Genomic DNA, 20,127 nt, shown 5'->3' on the forward strand with positions numbered 1-20,127 from the left:
CTCTCAGCGACATCCCCTCCCTGTCTCCCCTGCCTGTTCTTCCTAAAGAGTCTGTACCCTTCCATTCCAACACTCCAGTCATAGAAATCATCCTACCATGTCTCCATGATGCCAATAAGATCACAGCCCTGCAGGTATGTGCACGTCTCTAACTCCTCTTGTTTATTTCCCATGCTACATGCATTTGCATAAATGCATTTAAGTTGTTTCCCCAATGAGGCTGACTTACTAGCTGGAATTCCTTTGTGCTGCTCTTCAGGTGTTCTCCTGCAGACCTGTGATCCTTCTCCAGGCTCTGGGCATCTGTTGCTGGCATAGACATCATATTAGTAGGAGTGGGATGGATTGAGATTCCTCTTGCCCTCCCCGAGAGGGAGAGAATTAGTTGTTTAGCTTCCAACCTACACAACACTGTTGTCATCTACCTGGGCAGGTTGTACATACCTTATAGAAAATAACATTTCAGGTTCACTGGCACAAATCTGTCCCCAAATCATAATTCACTCTGTCTACAACAGAAAGTGAGAAAGAGAACAAAAGCCGTAACTTCTGCATGTCCTGAAATTAAGTGTCTCAGCAGAGAATGTGCTAGTGTCCTGTTGCCTACTCTATGAATAAAATTGAGGAATTGAGACCTGAAGAAGAGGAAACATCTCAAGAAACACCCCTGACTCTTCCTCTGCCCAAAAGAGCAACAAGAACAAAGACTAATGGGACTGAAGCTGTACAAGATCCAGACAGACAGAATCAGGACAGATTTTATCTGATTTACCACTTCTCCAGTGAGATATAACAGATATGTATAGTAAGAATAGTACACTCAGTGAGCAAGTAATCAGATTTAAATGTTGTTGTCTACTTAAAAAAACTTCATTTTCCTGGTCAAATTATTTAAACGTGAGAAAGGCAGAGGGCTCTGTAATCAGACTGTACTATAGGGTACATGAAAAGGCAGGTGCTATGTTTCTCAGTTCACAGAAAGTTGCTTTGCTGGACAAACATCTTTCAGGACCCAGGCACACTCTTCAAACAGAAAAAAAAAAAAAAAAAAAAGTCATAAAAGCCATAGGCTTACTGCTTTTGGAGGCTGCTAATGAGGGCAGTTATGGAGGTCCATGCCTGGGCAGTGCACAACCATGTTAGCATTACACATTGTTGAATGCAGCTGCGAAGAGGATGTTCAGATTCTGCAGCCAGAGGTCAAGGGGGACTAGAAGCCTACCTGCGACCAGGACAAGCACGGACAAGTGAAGCAGAAGAAGTGTGAAGAAACTTTTCCCAGTCTGTACATTGAATTCACCCAACCCAGAAATATGTGTACACATGTCACAGCGGAAAAGTTGTTCAGGCTGGTGACATTGGTTTGTTATCCATCTGCAGCAAATGAAGCTGGCTAGTGCAGAACTAGGTAAAAGCTGTTATGAAGTCCAGAGCACCAGGCTTACTCTCTTTGCAGGGCAGTGACCGTAAGCAATAAGCAGAGAACAGTGGTGTGGCTTGAAACAATGGTACCTGACCTATATCTGAGCCAGAAGGTAAACTCACATATTCACCTACCTTTGAGGCTGTGCCCTGTAAAAATGCCTGTATGAAAAACATGTGACAGAAATGAATTAAAATTATGTGGATAAAGTGGTAATCTATTCTGACGTGTTTGTCTCCCTGTAGAAAAACAATGGCTGTAATCACAGTTTTCTTTGTTACGTTACAGAAGTACAGGGTAAGGGAAATGAGTAAGACGTAGGCGGGATTTTCGCACCCTGTTGCATGAGTGGTTCAGAAGAACTTAATGAAATCACATTGTCAGAGCACAAGAAAATATGCCCCCAGGGCAAATTCACAGCTTCTGTCCTTTTTGTGCCCCATTACCCTAACTGGCACATGGAAACAAGTTTTCAAGGAGGAGGTAGGTTTACTTTTGTCTTTGTCTGTTGTTTGCTTTTACTCCAAGGAAGCTAGGGAAAGAAATGCTGCGTTTTGTTATTTGTAGTAGTTTTAACGTTGTTACAATAACTGTGAGGGGTGGATAGACACTACCTGCAAATGCATGCTATTTTCTCATTAATGTGTCTGCTAAGATTTTGATAGTTTATTTCTATACAATCTGAAAATAATGATATATAAAATTAGCAGAGTTTCCACTATTACTGGCATCATCCACATAGCGGTATTTTGCTTGTTAAGTTAAAACCTGCATTACAGCATTGAAAAGTGCCTATGTCACTTTCTCTTAAAAACACAGTAGAAGTGGAAATGTTCAGATTTTAGTTCTTTACATCCATAGAGCAACATCATTATACAGAGTGAATCTCTTTCAAGAGTACTGCATTTAGGCACCAGTAGAATGGAAATATGTCAGTGTCTTTTATTACAATTTTAGTATTGAAGTAGAAGATTTCACTTATATACAGTTCTCTGAAAATGGTGTGGGAATGTAAGCATAATTTTATCCTGACAACACATTCAACATATAAGCAGTTCTACTTCACATATTCCCCCAGACAAAAATAACTTTCCAAGTGTATTAAAGGCAAATCTGGGAAATAAAACTCAGAGGTCTAGTCTTAAGTACCACACCCAGCACAAATATTTCCCTTAACAACAACAACAACAAAAAGTGATATAAAAACAAAACATAAGGTTTTGTTGTTTGGTTTTGGTTTTGTTTTCAATTACCAACCTTCCTTTTCATTGGTTATAAAAATCATCGCAGTATTGAGACATGATAAGCCATATGGTTATAATTTACTTATAATCAGCAGGTTATTGGACGGTTTTTATTCTCATCTAATCAACTCTGTAATCAACCTGGACAAGAATAGCCACTGCAGCACGATTTCAACCTCGCTGATATTTCCAAATTCCTAACAGGATCATCTCCTATGGACATATGTCATGATTCAGCATTGTCTATGAGGTAACTGAGAGTGGTTTGTCCTGTAGCATGGAGTCTAGCAGTAGTCAATTTTCATAGAAAGTTTATAAACGACAATGTAGAAAGGAAACAGCTTCATACATAAATATGTTTCTTTTAGATTTTGATCAATAATCTGCAAGGGAGCTATTTGAGATGTGAAAAGAAATTCAGATCACCTGTGGGGAAAATAGTACTGTTCTACTGCAACTATTTTTTTCTAAAGAGAAGAAACACATGACACTAGCACGAATACAAGAAAGAGGAGGAAAAGGCATTTTCAAAACTAATTTTCAGGTTTTAGTGAGAAAAGAATAGTGGAAGCATTTCTGTTTAGTACTTACATGTAGATTCCAGATGATGTAAGACAGGAAAAGAATGAATCCTCCTGGATTGACCTGACCAAGGTGGATAGCTTAGTCTTAGAGGGATATTTCTGGGCTGGTCCCACTGGACTGCATTTTCAATGACTGGCAAGAAAAAAACATAGTGAAGCCTTCATTCATCTTGTCCTAGACTAGGTTAAATAAGCTGTGTCTTAAGTAGCTGTTTCTTTCCAGCCACTATTAAGGCAGAGTAGAATTACAGGTTTCCCTGTGGGCATATCTATACAGCACTTGGGTAAGTTTAGGTAAGACAAACTCCACCCCACAGCTGACAGCACCTTCAGGGCTAGGTTAAAAGGTTAAAGCAATTTAATTTCCTTTCATTTCTTTCCAATAGCAATCATGTTACTTACAATCCTTTACAAATTATCTGATCCATTTTCTCTCAGAGTCAAGTGCAGTTTACGTATTTTCTATTCAAGAACTACTGAATAAAAGTAAAAATTCTCTTGGGCTCAAGGCCCAGAGGTGATATCTTGCCCATCCTCATTAATGATCCTGATTACCATGAAGGATTGCAGAGTCTTTTATTTTTTTCTGACATTTTTCTGCAGCTACTACTCCTACACAGTTTCTTGCATCTGCCCAAGTGATGGAGATAATCTAGGATGACTCAAGAAAAATAAATAAATAAAAGAAAGCACTGTGTGTGCTTAAAACTGTGTGTTGTTTTGCAGCTAGGTACAATCAAAATCATCATATCTATCTCAGTTAAGTATCTTACATCTTTCCTGAAAAGATATAAAGAATGTCAAGAAAGATTTCAAATATAGCTATAAATACTAAAATATGGGAAAATAAGTTATTCACGTATGAAACAAAGGATGCTTGTGAGGATATTAGTATATTTGCATTTGTATTTTATTACCAAAGAATATAGAAGGCAGTTCAGAAAGAAGAACGCACTACAGAGAATCAAAACTGTTATTTGCATCACAGCTTGCAGAAAAGGATCATGAGAGTATGGTCCTACCTCTTTTTTTTAAGGAAATGATTATAAAGAAGTGATAAATACGGGGTTATTACAAGAGGAGTGGTTACATGAGAAGCCGCTAGAACAATTTAGCTAATCATCAAGTATAAACTGGAAAGCGGAAAATTTCAGTGTCTCATTGAAATCATGGGAGATAGTGGGAAAAATATCTCATGAAGACTTAGCTCTGTGTTGCTAAAAATAAAAGTAAAACTGTAGCAGTTACACTGTGGGTGAATACAGTAGGCCCAAAAATAGACCTTAAAAGAAGGGTAGTCAAACTTGTCTACTCTGCTAGATTTTCTTTGACATATCCACATAAATGTGAATAAAGAAAAAGTGAAAAATAAATCCCCTCAAAACCTGGAAAAAAAGTCCTGTCAGCAAAGGGTGACTCACACATATCTGAGTGATCTCCCCAGCCTGTGTTTGATGTTGTTATGAACGTGACACTGTGCAGCTGACCATGGCTGTTTTGTAGGCAGAGTAATGTTCTGGTTGTAGAATTCAGGTTAATTAAAGAACATCTGAGTATATATCTATGTGCTTCTCTTGCATATAAAAAACTGAGGCCATCACTGAAGAGGCCAAGGCTGTGGTTTCTTTTGCTTTTTCCTTGACCACGATGCCATTTTAGGAGTTCCTTTCACCCTATTTCTTGTTGCCAGCCAACTCAAGTACTTGTTGGGTCACTCATGAATCAAGTTGTGATCTGATTTGAAACCAGATGAGCCTTTTTTCTTCTAATTTTCAGTATTGCCAAAGGCTTTACGAAGCCCATCCCTCTAAGACCCTCGCGCAGCACCTGTGATCATGTTCCAGGCTACTGCATTTGCCTCACAATTTCATGATGGGAACAAAACTTCTCTATTTCTTTTGTAAATGAACACAGATTTGATTGACCCTGTGTCATAAAGTGAATCTATGGCAGACCAGAGAGCTGAGCAAAGCTCTCTGTCACCTCCATACAGTACCATAATCACTGGACTCTCAGGAGTGGTTTGTTACAGATATATACATATAAACACACACAAGTTGGATATAAGCAACTCTATCGATGCCGAGAGCTTAGATGTCCCTAGTGACTAGATAGGGGTCAACATTTATGTTTCTTTCAGCAGGAGAAATGATTAGACAGCTGTCTTTTGGTTCTTTGTGGCACTAGGACAGTCAGGGAGGCAGGATGGGATCAGGAAGGAGCAATGGAGGATGGGGAAAGACAGGGGTTGCTTAGGCCAATACTGCTGTGAAATAAATGCTGCTGAACCAAGTTCTGGAAATAGTTTCAACCTTCCTCTTGGAAGAGAAGAAATTTTCCATAAATCTAGGAGTACTCTGACAATTATTTGTCCTTCAATAATTCCTCTTTATTTTCAGTTTTAAGAAGCAGATAGGTGCTATTCTTGGGAGTCCTTTGCGAAGTTTTGTCCGTGGCAATATTTCCCTAGCACATGCTGACTCCCAGTGTGATGAGTGTGAAGTGAATGTTTCCACCGAGTTGTTTGGAGGGATGAGGCTTAACTTGTCCAGCTCTATTTATAGCTAAGATATTAAATCAAGTCTCCTAGATAACAGCCTTTTGCTCTGGAAACTCTGATTCTAGCCACTTTTTGTATGTGCCTACACATGTAGTACACTCAAATGAAAGAATCTTTCTTCTGTAAAGTAGTCCCAAAAGCCTTCATACAGCACAGTAGCTTCCTGGAGCAAGCCATGAAAAAATATTAGGTACAAGAGTGTGTTCGAGCTCCTTCTCTTCTGGACAAGAATTGACATTCCTCACATTACAGCTGAAGAGAGGAAAGGAGACAGAAGAAAAATACACCTTCTGAATTCTCCCGTTGCTCAACCTGTTGGTAAAGGGTGTGGTAGAGGCCAAAAAAATAAATGGATTCAAAAGGGATGAAGGAAGTTAATAGGGGATCAGACTTTCTCAGGCTGCTAAGCACAATGATCTATGAGGTAGTCTTTAACTTTGGAAGTCTGTAGGGCACTGCTTGCTAGTAGCTGAGAGAACATACAGGTGAAGGCTTGTTTGGTGCTTTCTCTCTCCTTATACTTTTCTCTCTAAGCATCCGATGATGTCAAAAGTTTTGGTCTGCTCAATAACATCATTTCTTTTAGAGTCAGTGCTCTCAGCTACGTGATCAGATTCTTGTAAGAACACAAGGAAGAAGAAACTTCCAGCTTGGAATACAGTGAAGCTTGGACATGAAGCAACCACTTGTTTTCAAAATATGGTGGCTTCTGAGCCATGTTTGAGAACCTATGTTAGATGTGTGGGAAACCTTAAGGCTAACTGGGGAGGTACATGTAACGGTGAGCAGTGTAAGCCATGGTGGTGCTTAAGCTTAATGAACCACTGTCATGGGAAGCTGTGACCCAGCCTTTCACTTCATGATGACAGTAGTGAAGAAGAGGTACTGCATGATTATTACTTTCTATAGGAGATCTCACCTTTCGACAGGGAAGAAACAACACAAGGAATTCATTCCTCATGTGAATACACAACCTGAATAGTCTCCTAACTTAAGCAATCTATCAGCATCTGCTTTGTTTTTGTCTTGGTTTTACATTAATGGCATGGATATGCAGGTGTGCTTCTATCAAGTTCAGTGCAAGCAAAATTCCCCCATCTTTGAACCAAAAGTGCCAGAATGGATTAGCAACTGTTTTTCAATTCAAAATTGAAAAATATGCTATAGTCTCTTCAAAATCGTGATGCTTCTGCAGGGACTAGCTTTGAGAAATAGTCTCAGGATTAGGTTGTAATCACCCAGCTGTTACACAGAAGTGTTGGACAGCTTATTTTAAATCCTTAGTCCTTTATAAATTAACCAAGGGTCAGAGCACTTCAGACAAACAAGGGAGAGTGAACTTGCCTTGGTCGTGGTAACAGACTTTATATTCCACTGTAGACTGGACCTTAGATAAACAGGGCATCTAAACAAAGCAGACAACAGTGACAGTCTTTGCTATTAACTTCCACTACATCACTGTGCCTGAGTTGATTAAAGAGTTGATTATATCCCAGTCACATCTTCAGCATCTGTAACAATGGTAGATAATCCTCATGGCTCAACAGAAATAAAATCACCACTATCTTAAAGTAAACATGTAACTACAAGATCCAAACAATATACAATTGGATTTCCTAATCAGGTGACTAAAAATTACTAAATGAGCTTGCAGACATCTGCATGATTTGAGCAGTTGTACAGTCTTTCTGCAGAGTGAACATGGGATGTTCTTCCTGTGTTTGCAGACATGAACGGGACAGCCATTGAAAATTTTGTCTGTGTCATTTTTAATGTTTCCTTCATGAACTGCACTTGGCATGTGGGCAGGACTGCTTCAGGAGATACCCAATATTTCCTGTACTGGAAGAACTCAAAGTAAGTAGGTCTGCTTGAATCTAGGGAATTTTTATTTCTGGTCTGACAAGTGACATTGTCAATATTTAACTGATGCAATATGTCATGTGAAGGAAAGAAAATTTCACAGGATGCCAGAATTACGTCAAAGATAATCATGGAAGGCATACAGGATGTAGATTCCAAAATATAACAATAGAAAATAAGAGAGCTCATTTCCTGGTAAATGGGTCTAGAAGTGGACAAAACATTCAGACATATGAGAAGAAGATTTTTCTGTACGAAATTGGTAAGTTGGCTTGTTTTTTGTTGTTGTTTTTGTTTTGTTTTGTTTCTTTGTTTTATGATTTTATTTCCAGAATTCATCCCTGGAAAAAGCATACATTTTAAGAATACTCCTCCTCAGGGCAGATTTTTTTTTCCTCCTTTTCACGAGCCTTGATGGCCGAAAAGTCAAAAGTACACAAATGAACAAAAACGAATGCAGAGACCATCTGAAATCATAGGGCAGAGAATTATGAACATTTCAGTCAAATATTTATTCTCTGAAAGAAAGGTGTCATCTTTTGGGATTAACTAGCTAAGGATGCCTGAGTGGGACTATCTAGAAGTTCATCTTATTTCATTATCTTGTAATTCTGTTCATCCACATGGTACGAAAGAACCAATTACCTTAACACTGTGAGCAAAAAGTTTCTGGTTTTAATGGAAGAACATCACTAAGGAAAAAAAAATAAAAGTAATACTTCTCTAATATGAACACAATACTTTTAAAAAATGCACAGATTATATGCTGAATTCAGTAAAATCTAACAAATGGTTCGTGTTTTTTCATTTACCTACTGTTGCTGCTGATACTCCAGGCTTCTCAACTGGAGCATTAAGTCAGGGAGTCCTGCTTCAGAATATGGGCTGAAGATAATAATTCTGGTAAAGATGTATTACATCTTTTTATACCAGTTGCTTGAAAATCTACCTATATATTTTAAAGGCAGAGTGAAGAGAACTGTTTGTTAATCAATTGTATTTCTAATTACACTATTGTAGAAAAACTCACCCCTCCTTTAAATGTCACTGTGAGCTGTACAGAAGCTTCTCATTTTTGTGAAATTCGGTGGCAACCACCTCACACAAGTCATGTGAAAAGACGTGCTTGTTTCAAATATGAACTCGTCATAGAAAACAAGGTAAGAAAAATTATGACTCTTAATAATATTTTGTAGGCTTGTATTTCCACACACACTACCATACAACCAATAACCTGTTCTCTTTCCCTACTTAACTAGTGTCTTGTTTTTGATATGTAGTACCCAGCTTGCACATGAGCTGAGAACTGCTGCAGCTCACAAATACAGGCAGGAAATTGAGTGAATGCTTTCAATCCATGGTACAGCTGGTCCTTAAAGAAACTGGGTGAGGGATTCCCCACACTGAAGGTGAATAGTTATTCAAGCACATACAGGGGGATGGACCATATTACCTGACAACTTTATTATGAACAGTTATAGGATACATCAAATGAACTCTAACTATACGACAAAAAAAAAAAGGCAAAAAAAAAAGCAAAACTAGTGTTAAATCGGATGCAACTGATTTTTTGTGTCCCTATAAGGCAGTTTGGGTCCTAGTGCAGTCATTCAGTCCTACTGCTGTTTTTTTATGAAGTTACGTCAGGACCTCCTGTTCAGTGGTTTTCCTCTCTGCAGTCTCCTGTCCCATCAGTCAAATTTTATCATGTCTTTCACAAACTCACTTTGCATTTGTTCCTATTTCTTGTAGTCATCACTACTGCTCAATCAGGCTTATGGTATTACTAAATTAGGTCCAAAGAAGTAACACATGCTTTACCAGAAAGGTGGACCTGTAAGTTAGGATGTGCTGCAAGGTCGATTAGGTATCTCCACCTGGACCCTCATACTTTCCATCCTGCCCTTTGTGTATCCAAACTTGCCTTCTTCTCTTGTTGCCTCAGTTTACTGACACCAGTGTGGTGCTGCTGAAGGAGTTTAAGTTTAGCTGAAATATACACAATAAAGCATACACAATCAGGCTGGTTGCAGCTGTCACAATCAGATGTAAGGGGCAGTGATATAGCATCTGACCATTGTGGGTTCTTTTAGGTTCAATGTCCTTAACTTAAAGTGGAAAGCATCATCCACGTCTTTGAATAAAAAGATATATTCTGTCATGTTACTGGAACAGAATATCCAGGCATTCCAGGTCTTAACTGTGTATGGTTATTACCATATGTTTTTGTAATAGCAAGCATTTTGAATACTTAGATGAATATGGAAAGTAGCATTATATACGTTAAAAACAAAGTTTGAAATTTTTGCAGAAATATTTGCGAATTTGTTGTTCCAACAGTAAAAAATTAAAATAAAAAAAAATAGAGACATAACATAACTGAATTAAATGTTAAAGAACGTAAAAGCTACACAGGCAAAAGTTTATCCTGGTTTACCAGTATTTTTTCAGATACTTTGTTTTGTACAGGTAAATGTACAATTTTAATTGGTAGAGAACCTGAGCCTTTTCTTGTTTAGTTCTTTGATACTCAGTTCTGCAATCAAATTTAAAGAGTACAGTATTTCAGAGTACTAGTGGTGAGCAGTGACCTTTCAGTGGAAGAACAGCTTAACTTCACAGTCGTTAAAAGAAAGCATTTAAAATATTAGCTGTATTTTTTTTTTCCTGAAATTCAAACGTCTATAAAGGAGGACCCTTTATAATACAGTAATAAAAAGAGCAACCATAAAAATGGAAACTTTCTCTTGTTTCTAGGCTGATCCTAACAAAAACATCAAAACCATTTCTAAAATGGTAAGTCTTTATTACTTTATTAATCTAACATTATGCTGGGTTGAAATTTCATCTACATCAGAGCACCCTCCAAGCAAATTGCTTTGGTTTCACACTACCAGTTTTAGTATACTGTGTATGCTTTTTATTGGTAACTTTCCTAAACTCAAAGTTTTAAACTGCTATTTATAAAACATGATACAAAAAACACCTGCACATGTGGAACTTTAAATTGCTTCTACGCAAGTCACAAAATTTTCCATTTTACTGTCTTTTGTAGTTCTTACCATATTCATGTATAGAGAGAAATATGGATCATAATTCCACATTACACTTAGAAACACAAAATGTGGAGAATTTTATTAATGGTTGAGATGGAGGAGGCAAGAAACTATGACGTGAAGGATTAAGCCAATATAAAGAAGGAAGAAAAAAAAATCAGGTTTTCAAGAAGGCTCAATATTCTAAGAAGAATTTCGGCATATGTCAATTTTTTTTCCATTCTCTATAATCTGGTTCTTAAACTAAATTTAGATTTTAAAACATCCACAGTAAGCAAATGTTAGGTCTTTAAAGAATTACCTTTTAGTAAAATAAGACATTTACAGACTGAAAATACACTACTGATTTTTTTTTTCACGAAGTCTGATTGTTCAGCAGAAGCTAAGGATCCAGGAAAGCATACTGCAAATTTCATTTTCACATCACCAATAACAAAAATGTTCAAACAAAAGGAATTAGGATGGAGTAAGCTAATTTATTAAGGGATAACTTTATATTTGTTATTTCAGTCTAGTCTCTTCACAGAAGTATGTGTAAAATTTTATTTTGTAATAGTTTGCATCATTAAATGAACTTGAATAAAAAACTCTCAGACTTCTTGTTTCATATTTAGGAAAGAAGTATCACAGGAAACTCCTATATATTTGAGAGCTTCAGTGCAGAAAAAAGGTACAGCATCAAAATCAGAGCAACTGACAATGGTTGTTTAGTGAGCCCAAGCTGGGGGGAGTGGAGTACACCCGTAGAGTTTGGTAAGAATGAATTTCACTTCCTTGACCTACTTTTTCATAGAATCATAGAATCATTACAGTTGGAAGAGACCCTCAGGATCATCGAGTCCAACCATAACCTACCTCTAGCACTAAACCATGTCCCTAAGAACCTCATCTACGCATCTTTTAAACACCTCCAGGGATGGTGACTCCACTACTTCCCTGGGCGGCCTGTTCCAATGCCTGACAACCCTTTCCACGAAGAACTTTTTTCTAATATCCAATCTAAACCTCCCCTGGCACAACTTGAGGCCATTTTCTCTTGTTCTATCGCTTGCTACTCAGGAGAAGAGACCAACACACTCCATGCTATAACCTCCTTTCAGGTAGTTGTAGATAGTGATAAGGTCTCCCCTCATTCTCCCTTTCTCAAGGCTTAACAGCCCCAGTTCCCTCAGTTATTAGTTGTCTGACTCATTTATTACTTCATCCTTACAGATGGAAACACGCTGATATTTGCACATTAATTTGCTAGGATGAAAAGAAGCAAAGAACTGGCATATCTCTTAATAAGAGGGAGGTCTCCAGTCATTCTGGTGTGACAGTGGGTGCTTCTTGGACAGAAACAGTGAAAAAAGCAGACCTTTTTGAGGTCTGTTGCTAGCTCTTCTTCTATTTCTACTTCTGGCTTTATGAACTCTTTCCCTGTTACTCTCTGCCACCTTTTTTCTTTAAGTACTCTGTAGGCCTCAGCTCCTCACAAAATGCTTGCTGAGTTCTCAAGTACCATAGGCAATTCACATACTGTCATCCATCCTATTCCTTCACAAGTTACAGGGCAATGAGGTGCTAAGCTAAAGAAGAAGCACTTCATACCAGTGCTTGACACTACCTTGCAAAGCAGATCATAGATGGCTGTTTGATCGTTCCTTTTCTGTGATACTCATCAACACTTTGATGATTTCTTGTTTTTCAGGAAAAGAACGACTAACATCTGCTTCATCATATATATTATTTGTGACATCAGTGCTGGCAGCAACTCTCATACTTTTTCTTTGCACAGTGTAAGCCTTATTTCTTGACCAAAATTTTCATTCTGTAGTTGTAATAACACCTCTTTCCCCAATAGATGATTTCTAACCTCCTTTTAAAGGAGAGGAGGGAGGGAGAAAATTGACAGTGAACTGTATCAGGAATCATGACCTGCTAGACATTCCTCAAATGGTCTCTATATTTCTGATTCCCAGCCTTCTTATCCACTTGATCAATATAATGAAACACCTTCCAATACTGGGACAAGGCCTTATATCAATGCTGCTTTCCTGCCATCAGACCCTGCAATGTAGATGGGTGGTGCATGAAATTGTTTCCTTGTTCTGAGGAGGATATTCCTCTTTCAGATATTTAAAAAAGCCACTTCCCATGATTCTCTAATAAGTCATAAAATAAATTATTATTATCTAAATTCTGGACAATGAAATTATACCATTGTATTCAGCCTATGTAATTTTTTAGTTACTCTTTCACTATTTTTGTCTTAGGGAAATAAAATAATGCCTCTGGAGCATTGTTATATAGTATCTATTCATATGTTTCCATACTAAGTCTTTTTTTCACCAAACTTTCTGTCACTGTAGAAGAATTTATTTGAAAAAAACGTCTACTACAGTACCACAGCCAAGAAACCCATTCCATGACTGCTCCCCAATGGATTTCCAGGTATGTGTTCTTTCCGTTTGCCTGAAATTGGTCATAAAGATCTATTGCAGTGACGAGAGTATGACCAAAGTGTCAGAAAGATACACAGAAGCAAGGATAAATTTTCTTTCTTTTTCTTGTTCTTGAGTTATTGAAAGAGGCCCATATGCAAATATTATTCTGTTTTTCCTTTTCCATTTTGAAACAATTGTCATCCATCTACACGCAGCATTAGAGAAAACACACAATTTCACCCTGTTCTCCCTATAAGCCATATGCCGTCACAAGAATAGTGCTTAGCCTAAGCTTCTCAGCACAATAATAATGCAGAATCAGACTGTTGGTCAGCCAGGGGGACAGAAGGGACAAAGAAATCTACTGATGGCCAAAGACAGGTGTGCTATAGCAGATGTTGAGACCCATGTGGTGAATGTTGGGCCCCTCACTACAAGAAAGACATTGAGGTGCTGGAGCAAGTTCAGAGAAGGGTAACGAAGCTGGTGAGGGGTCTGGAGCACAAGTCTGATGAGGAGCGGCTGAGGGAGCTGGGGCTGTTTAGGCTGGAGAAAAGGAGGCTGAGGGGAGACCTGATCACTCTCTGCAACCACCTGAAAGGAGGTTGTAGCACGGAGTGGGTTGGTCTCTTCTCCCAAGTAACAAGTGATAGAATGAGAGGAAATGGCTTCAGGTTGCGCCAGGGAAGGTTTAGATTGGACATTAGGAAAAATTTCTCATGGAAAGGGTTGTCAGGCGCTGGAAAAGGCTGCCCAGGGAAGTGGTTGAGTCATCATCCCTGGGGGTGTTAAAAAAAAAGACGTGTGGTTGAGGTTCTTTAGGACATGGTTTAGAGGTGGACTTGGCAGTGCTGTGTTAACCGTTGGACTCGATGATCTTAAAGGTCTTTTCCAACAACAATGATTCTATGATTCTTTGTTAGTATTCAGCAATGATGCCGAAGGAGGAAAAGTTTCTAAGATATGGTGAGCAAGAAAGTGTAGCAGAGAGCTGAGAGGTTCTAACCTATGCAAATATCTGGAAAGATTCATGAGAAAAAGAAGAAACAGACAGACAGACCTTCCAAGTAACAGAGGGGAACTGCCCATCTAGAGAGCATGTTAAAAATTTTGCTGTAATTTGCTGAAAGTCTTTAAGTTGGCTATAGACAGGTCTGGAAGCATGAATGTGTCTGCAAGTACACACTGGATCACCATTGGTAAGCCTTTATAAATCCTTTAACTTTCTCTTCATTCATGATGTTATCTTTTCCATGTTTAAAAAGATGAATTTTATGGCTTTTGAAATGAAAAATCTTTTGTTCCTCTTTGGGCAGCTCATGGAAGGAAGACCTAGACATGTCTGCTTCAGTCCTCTCATTGACAGAGTCCCACTACACCTTCTATATAACAAATAACAACTTTCTGATTGACAGGAGATTCATAAATGGTAAACTGGTGGTTGATCTCATGCATGAAACACTAATGAAATGTTTTATTCTTTCTTTAATAGACAGAATATAAGAATATATTCATAAAACATGAACCTGAAGACATAATAACAATTATTGAAGAAGTGGAATAATGGCATGCAAGTGAAAGGAGCAACTTGATTTTTTTTTGAACATGCATATCTTGTTGGCAGTAATTTACAGGTTTTTCATATTTTCGCACTCTTGCTAGCAGAGAAAATAGTGTCACCTGAAGAGACAGTTCCCCAAGAGCCTGTCTTTAAAAGCTTTTTTGTAATTATTTGAATTTTCCATAAATAATTTGAGTTGGTTGGACTATTTTTATTTCTTCTTATGATGAATATTCTTGCAATGCTTCAGCAAAAAGTATTTCAGTAGTGATTTCAAAGTAATTATACTGCTTTTCAACACCATGCAAAAGAATAAAATAAGAACAACCAAACTTAAAGGGTTTATACAGGATCTCCAGTGGTCCAATGCCATGGAAAGGTACAGCTATATTGAGATTGTGACCAGGAATAAAAATTTGTCACCTGTATGAAAACTCACTGAAAACTGATCAAGATTAAGACTCTTAAAAATGGTCTTCTTCTTTCTCTTTCTTCTTCTGTCTCTTTCAGCTCCTGGTGAGGCCATTCAACACCATTTTTATAGCCTCTAAAAAATAACAGAATATGGTAGCACCATCAACAGCACCAGCTCTGCTTAGGATTTTTTCTTTATTATTATTTTTTGCATTTTTGAAAGCCTCAGGGCAGGACTTGCCCTAAATATAAACAAACAAAGAAATCCCCTGGGTAGGAGAGTTCCTTTGTCTGTGGTAATGTCACTGTTCTTGTGGGCTGTTGGGATTGTTCTGCTGCAGTATATTCCAGTTTAAAAACAAAAAGTACCCAGACCCCAAAACGTCAAAACTGAGACTTCCTCATTGTGTTACAGAGGTGCCTAACCTGAGAAAGCAGCATAGAGCATGCTACTCCTCTGCTGCCTGCTCTACAGGCTTGGGAGATCTTCAGATTGAGAGCATGGGGCTTTACCTGGAGTGCATGAGTAGTCACACAGTTGAGGGTTCAACTGGAGAAAGAGAACCCAGAACTGGACAGATGTGTTTGTCCTTGTTCAAGCATTGCAAGACGTGTAATTGGGATGACTCAAAGGATGGAAGTTGATGACACTTCCCAGGACCAGATTTAGGCACAACAAAAACACACAGTTGCTCAGGGCAGTCAACATCCCACTGCATCAGCAGTATAGAGTGTGATGAAAGGGTGTCTCAGATACAGGCACTGCCCAGCAATCCAGTCACAGCTGTCAGTAGGCACAGCATTGTGGTCCAACTGCTTCTGCCAAGAAATCTCCAGAGGAGCGTGGAGCTACACCTGCCTTACAGCAACAGATGCCCTTAAACACCATCCCTAAAGTGGTGCAGGATCAGCAAATGCAGCTTTGATGCAACTGATCCTAGCCTTCCTCCTCCCCAGCCCAATCTCTGGGCTGCATGGCTCACCTCAACTCTCTCCCTTCTCTGCTCCAGCAGTGCGAGGTGCCAAAGGGTGAGCAGAGCTTCTGGTTTGGATCTGTCTGCTGCAGGAGTGAGTGAGATGTTGCCTAATGCTCTGGGAAATGACCTATTGGAGCAGAGAGACCACGGGAGGTGAAAGGCTGGGTGAAAGAGAGAGAAAAAGGCAGATACACAGGAACTTTGTTTTCCTTAATTTTCCAGAAACCCGTTTGATTCTCTGTGACATTTCCTATGACTCTGATCGTATTACTCTGGGCACCTCCTACTCTCCCTTCTGCATGAAATGCCATCTGTTACCACCTCAAAATTGAGTGCTTTTCTTCTAAAGATGAGGACACAATAAAGCCTTTTGGGTTTTGTTTCTGTTTTTTTTTAATTTGTTGTAATTGGAAGTCCTTTATTCCAACTTTGCAGCACAGTAAGTGTTAAAAAAATACCTACATGGATAAGTATGGAATTTCTTTAATCTGGAAGTGCAGTGAAACTTCTGCCAATGGAATACTTTTCCCTCTGAATGACTACTATGGGCCCAGACATGAAGCCTAAACTTTCAGTTGGTTTGTCTGTTGACACCTTTAATGTGATATAGTGATAGTGATTCTTATCAAAAAGAACTTCTATGACTAAATCTACTTTTAGGTAGAATATCCAGCTATTCTTATTTGTTCCTCTTTCCCACTGTTTGTTTCATAACTATGCTTCAGAAAAACTTTGTTACACTTGTATTCCCTCCTGGCATGTGATGAAAGTGAATGGCCATTAATTGGTCCTCATAAAGCCACCATTGCTTTAGACCTTTCCCTCTGAAACCACAAAAGACCAGGCTAGGCTCTGTTGATTTTCTCATGATTATGATTTCTAGAAATGACTGGAGATTTTTAGGTTCTGGATGCTCAAGGTGAGTTGTTCATCTCCTCAGTCAATACCAAGTTACTGACAGACATGATCAAATGCATGTACACAACCATAGGATGTCCCTTAATACATTGCTTTTCAGTTCAGGCCTTGCTCTATGCTTCCAGTACTGCATGTGAGCAGAAGTGGAGCTGGTTCAATTTTTATTTTTTGTAGAAAATACTTTTGCTGTCAAAAAGTTGCTAATATGATGAGTAGACTTGCTGTGCTACACATGTTCTCTTTATACTGTATGAGTTATGGAGAAGAAAGCAGCTCAGATATCCACTTTGGGATGTTGGCTGGTGTCAATGACAACTCAGTATCATTCATGTTTACAAGCAAGGTAAGAGAATGAACCTGGAAAATGACAAAACACTTATAGCTCATCAGCCATCAACCTCACACTCTAGAAGGAACTGACGGAGCAGAAATATTCATGAGCCTAGACATTTGTGGATGTCTATAAAACCGTCAAAAGTAACCGATGGCCACTATCTTTTCGAGGAAGAAAGGGCACCTTTCCCATATGGCACGAGTTCCAAGAGTATGGAGGTTGTGCCTTCATGTCTTGACTCATCCTAAGAGTGGTTACAGGGGAAAATACTGACTAAAGGCAACCATCTTGCTACCCTACAAATCGCAATCCTAAATTGAGGCCCTTTGAGCTCTCCTGGATCACAGCAGCTGTGAGTCAGCATGTCCCTCCAAGGTGCCCCTCAGAGACAACTTGCAACGAACCAATGTCGTGAAGCTGTGAGTGAGGACAGACTTCTCAAGTTTCAATGAATCGCCTGTTGAGGAATGTTGATGTATTAAAGTGAGTAATTCACTTAACTCGAGAGGGAGATTTTATAGCTATACCTCCATATATATTCCACATGAATATGCACGAAGCTGTAAGTTAGTATGTATGAATATATTCAAATATCCATGGATTACTACACTTTAGTATATGTGTGTGTATAGATGTGTACTTGAGCTTTTAATGATAGACCTCTGTCTGTGTGTCTATATGTAAGTGATTTAACTTTCTCTTTTGTAAGTACAGCGTGACCCTTGACATCATCAAATCTATAATCAAGTCGCTGGTTTAGTTGTAACAAATACCATTGAATTGTTTTAAATAATTTTGTTAATCAGCTGTTGATTAAGCATTATTAGAAATCATATATTAAGCTTGTGGTCTACGTTAATAAATCCTAAATTATTGCTAAATCAAAGCAGTGTTAACATTCCATTCTGCAACACTGTCTCCGAGTTTTTAACTCCAGCAGAATGGATCTGCCTGTTTTTAAGAGAAAAATGTTGACATACCTTTCTGTTTGAAAAATGCCCTATCTTCTAGTGGTTTTGATTTCAATATGTGAAGAAATAAAATTACTTTACATGGATTATTAATCTCCATATTAAGTAAATTACATTGTTTTCTGTGAAGCAAAGCCTTTCAGGGTATGAGGGAGCTTTTGATGTTTTTTACTGTTCATAATAATCCTCTCCTTTGGAAAATGCAAAACTGTGACCTGAGAAGAGAACAAATGCTCAGCAGCAGGCCACGGAGTAGGTTTTTGTAGTCAAATACTTACTACCTGCAAATTTTTGTCTGCTTTTGCAGTGGTTTGTGGTTTGTTTTTTTTTACACTGGGAGAAATGGACTGAGAACAAACCCAGATCACAACTTTAGATAGTGATATAGCTTATTTGTAGACTTCATATCCAAGATTTGAAATCCTCTTTTTCCACAGGCTTAAGGAATTTTTTAAAATCCCATTGTAATCTCCCTGAATGCATCCCTGTCTGTTCTTCTGGGGCTTCCCCACCCTGCCCATGACTCAGGATTCCATGTCAGCCCCCTGGGGCTCCCCTCACCCTGCCCAGGGCCCAGAACCCCATGACAGCCCCCAGGACTGTCAGCCTCTGCCCCAGTGATGCTGCAGCAGAGCTGGTCTCCAGGTCCCCACAGCCCTGCCCTGCCCAGCCATGGACCCCTCTGAGCTGGGCCCATGTCCAACATCCCAGCCTCAGCTCATCCCCAGGGAGGTGCCCGATGCTGCGGCCTGGGGCTGCCCCAGTGCCCCCCAGTGCCCTGCTCCTGGCTGGGGCTGGGAGGGATCCTGGCTGCTGGGCCCTGCCCTGGGTCTCCATGGGAAGCCCCCATTGCTCCAACCCTCACAGCCCACAGACACTGTTTGCATTGAGAGATGCTTTGTACTATGTAGCATTATTTAGAGCTAGAGAGAAATATCTGTAAAGCAAAAGATTTTTATGCATTTGTTGGATTCCCAAGCACCAGTGGACTCTGTACAACAGAAAGGAAAATGTAACTGGCCAACTGCTTGCTCATGTTATATGAAATCACGAGTTATGAAATTACATGAATTTGGTAAGAATGAGATGAGAAGTGATGAACATCATATCTTGCAACACTTCCGATGACACAACAGTTCCCCAAAACACAAGCAGCAAGGGAAACAGCCCTATTTATAGCTATACAACCATTTAAAATACGAGTCTTTCCACCTTCTCTGAGCCTGAGGATTGTGATAGAAAGATAAACAAGATAAAGACATTTTGAAATAGAAGGTAGGTCTATCTATGTCTTTCTGACTATTTTGTTTGCCGGGGTATACAGTGACGCTCTAGGAATGCCAGGGCTGGAGAGGTGATGCCCCAGGAAAAATCTAAAAAGCTATCAGAAGAATACGTGGAGCTAAAGTTGAATGAATTTTTTTGCAAATGAGGTAACTACTGCCTGCTGAAAATTATTCTAGTCACAGTTTTGATTTTATGCTGGGTTTTGTACTGAGTTTGTAGAAATTAGACACCACTCCTGGATCCACTTTTAAACATATACTCAAAAACATCCTTTAAAATAGATGAACTATAATGAGCTAACATCCTCATCAAACTTACCATGCTCATCATTGGGTAACTCAACCTGATGGATATTGCTGTGGCTCATTCTGGTATTTTCTGTTTGCAGCTGTTTACCCACCTGCTTGATGTCTATTCATCCTAACCTTTGTATATAGCAAGCAGGTAAATAATCTTTAGACCTTAAGATATCAGTCATCAAATGTATGTATGTAACATTTATACAGTGC

General features: G+C 38.9%; 1 protein-coding gene across 3 annotated transcripts; it reads left to right on the top strand.

The window, feature by feature from the left end:
• The first annotated feature begins 1,793 nt into the window (after positions 1-1,793).
• On the top strand, positions 1,794-18,354 carry LOC135995554 (granulocyte-macrophage colony-stimulating factor receptor subunit alpha-like). Of its 3 annotated transcripts, none has more exons than XM_065646953.1 (10): positions 1,823-1,906; positions 2,760-2,917; positions 7,539-7,668; positions 7,761-7,936; positions 8,695-8,834; positions 10,432-10,470; positions 11,345-11,483; positions 12,421-12,508; positions 13,082-13,163; positions 14,649-18,354. In XM_065646953.1, exons 3-10 carry the CDS (start codon positions 7,541-7,543, stop codon positions 14,718-14,720), a joined length of 864 nt encoding a protein of 287 aa, XP_065503025.1. In that variant the 5' UTR covers positions 1,823-1,906; positions 2,760-2,917; positions 7,539-7,540; the 3' UTR covers positions 14,721-18,354. The 3 variants fall into 3 exon arrangements, with proteins under 3 accessions (XP_065503044.1, XP_065503025.1, XP_065503035.1); XM_065646963.1 differs by having other exon boundaries at positions 1,841-1,906; positions 2,763-2,917; XM_065646972.1 differs by lacking the exon at positions 2,760-2,917 and having other exon boundaries at positions 1,794-1,906.
• Positions 18,355-20,127: the final 1,773 nt, after the last annotated feature.

The sequence above is a fragment of the Caloenas nicobarica genome, chromosome 1 (assembly GCF_036013445.1).
Source record: "Caloenas nicobarica isolate bCalNic1 chromosome 1, bCalNic1.hap1, whole genome shotgun sequence".
NCBI lineage: Eukaryota > Metazoa > Chordata > Aves > Columbiformes > Columbidae > Caloenas > Caloenas nicobarica.

What these genes read in the sequence shown, in the direction of transcription:
- LOC135995554 (XM_065646972.1), top strand. Translation starts at nt 1,882, where the DNA reads ATGGAAACAAGTTTTCAAGGAGGAG. An exon ending in GATTTTTCTGTACGAAATTG is followed by an intron (nt 7,937 to 8,694) that starts GTAAGTTGGCTT and finishes ACACTATTGTAG; the next exon opens with AAAAACTCACCCCTCCTTTA. An exon ending in AACTCGTCATAGAAAACAAG is followed by an intron (nt 8,835 to 10,431) that starts GTAAGAAAAATT and finishes TCTTGTTTCTAG; the next exon opens with GCTGATCCTAACAAAAACAT.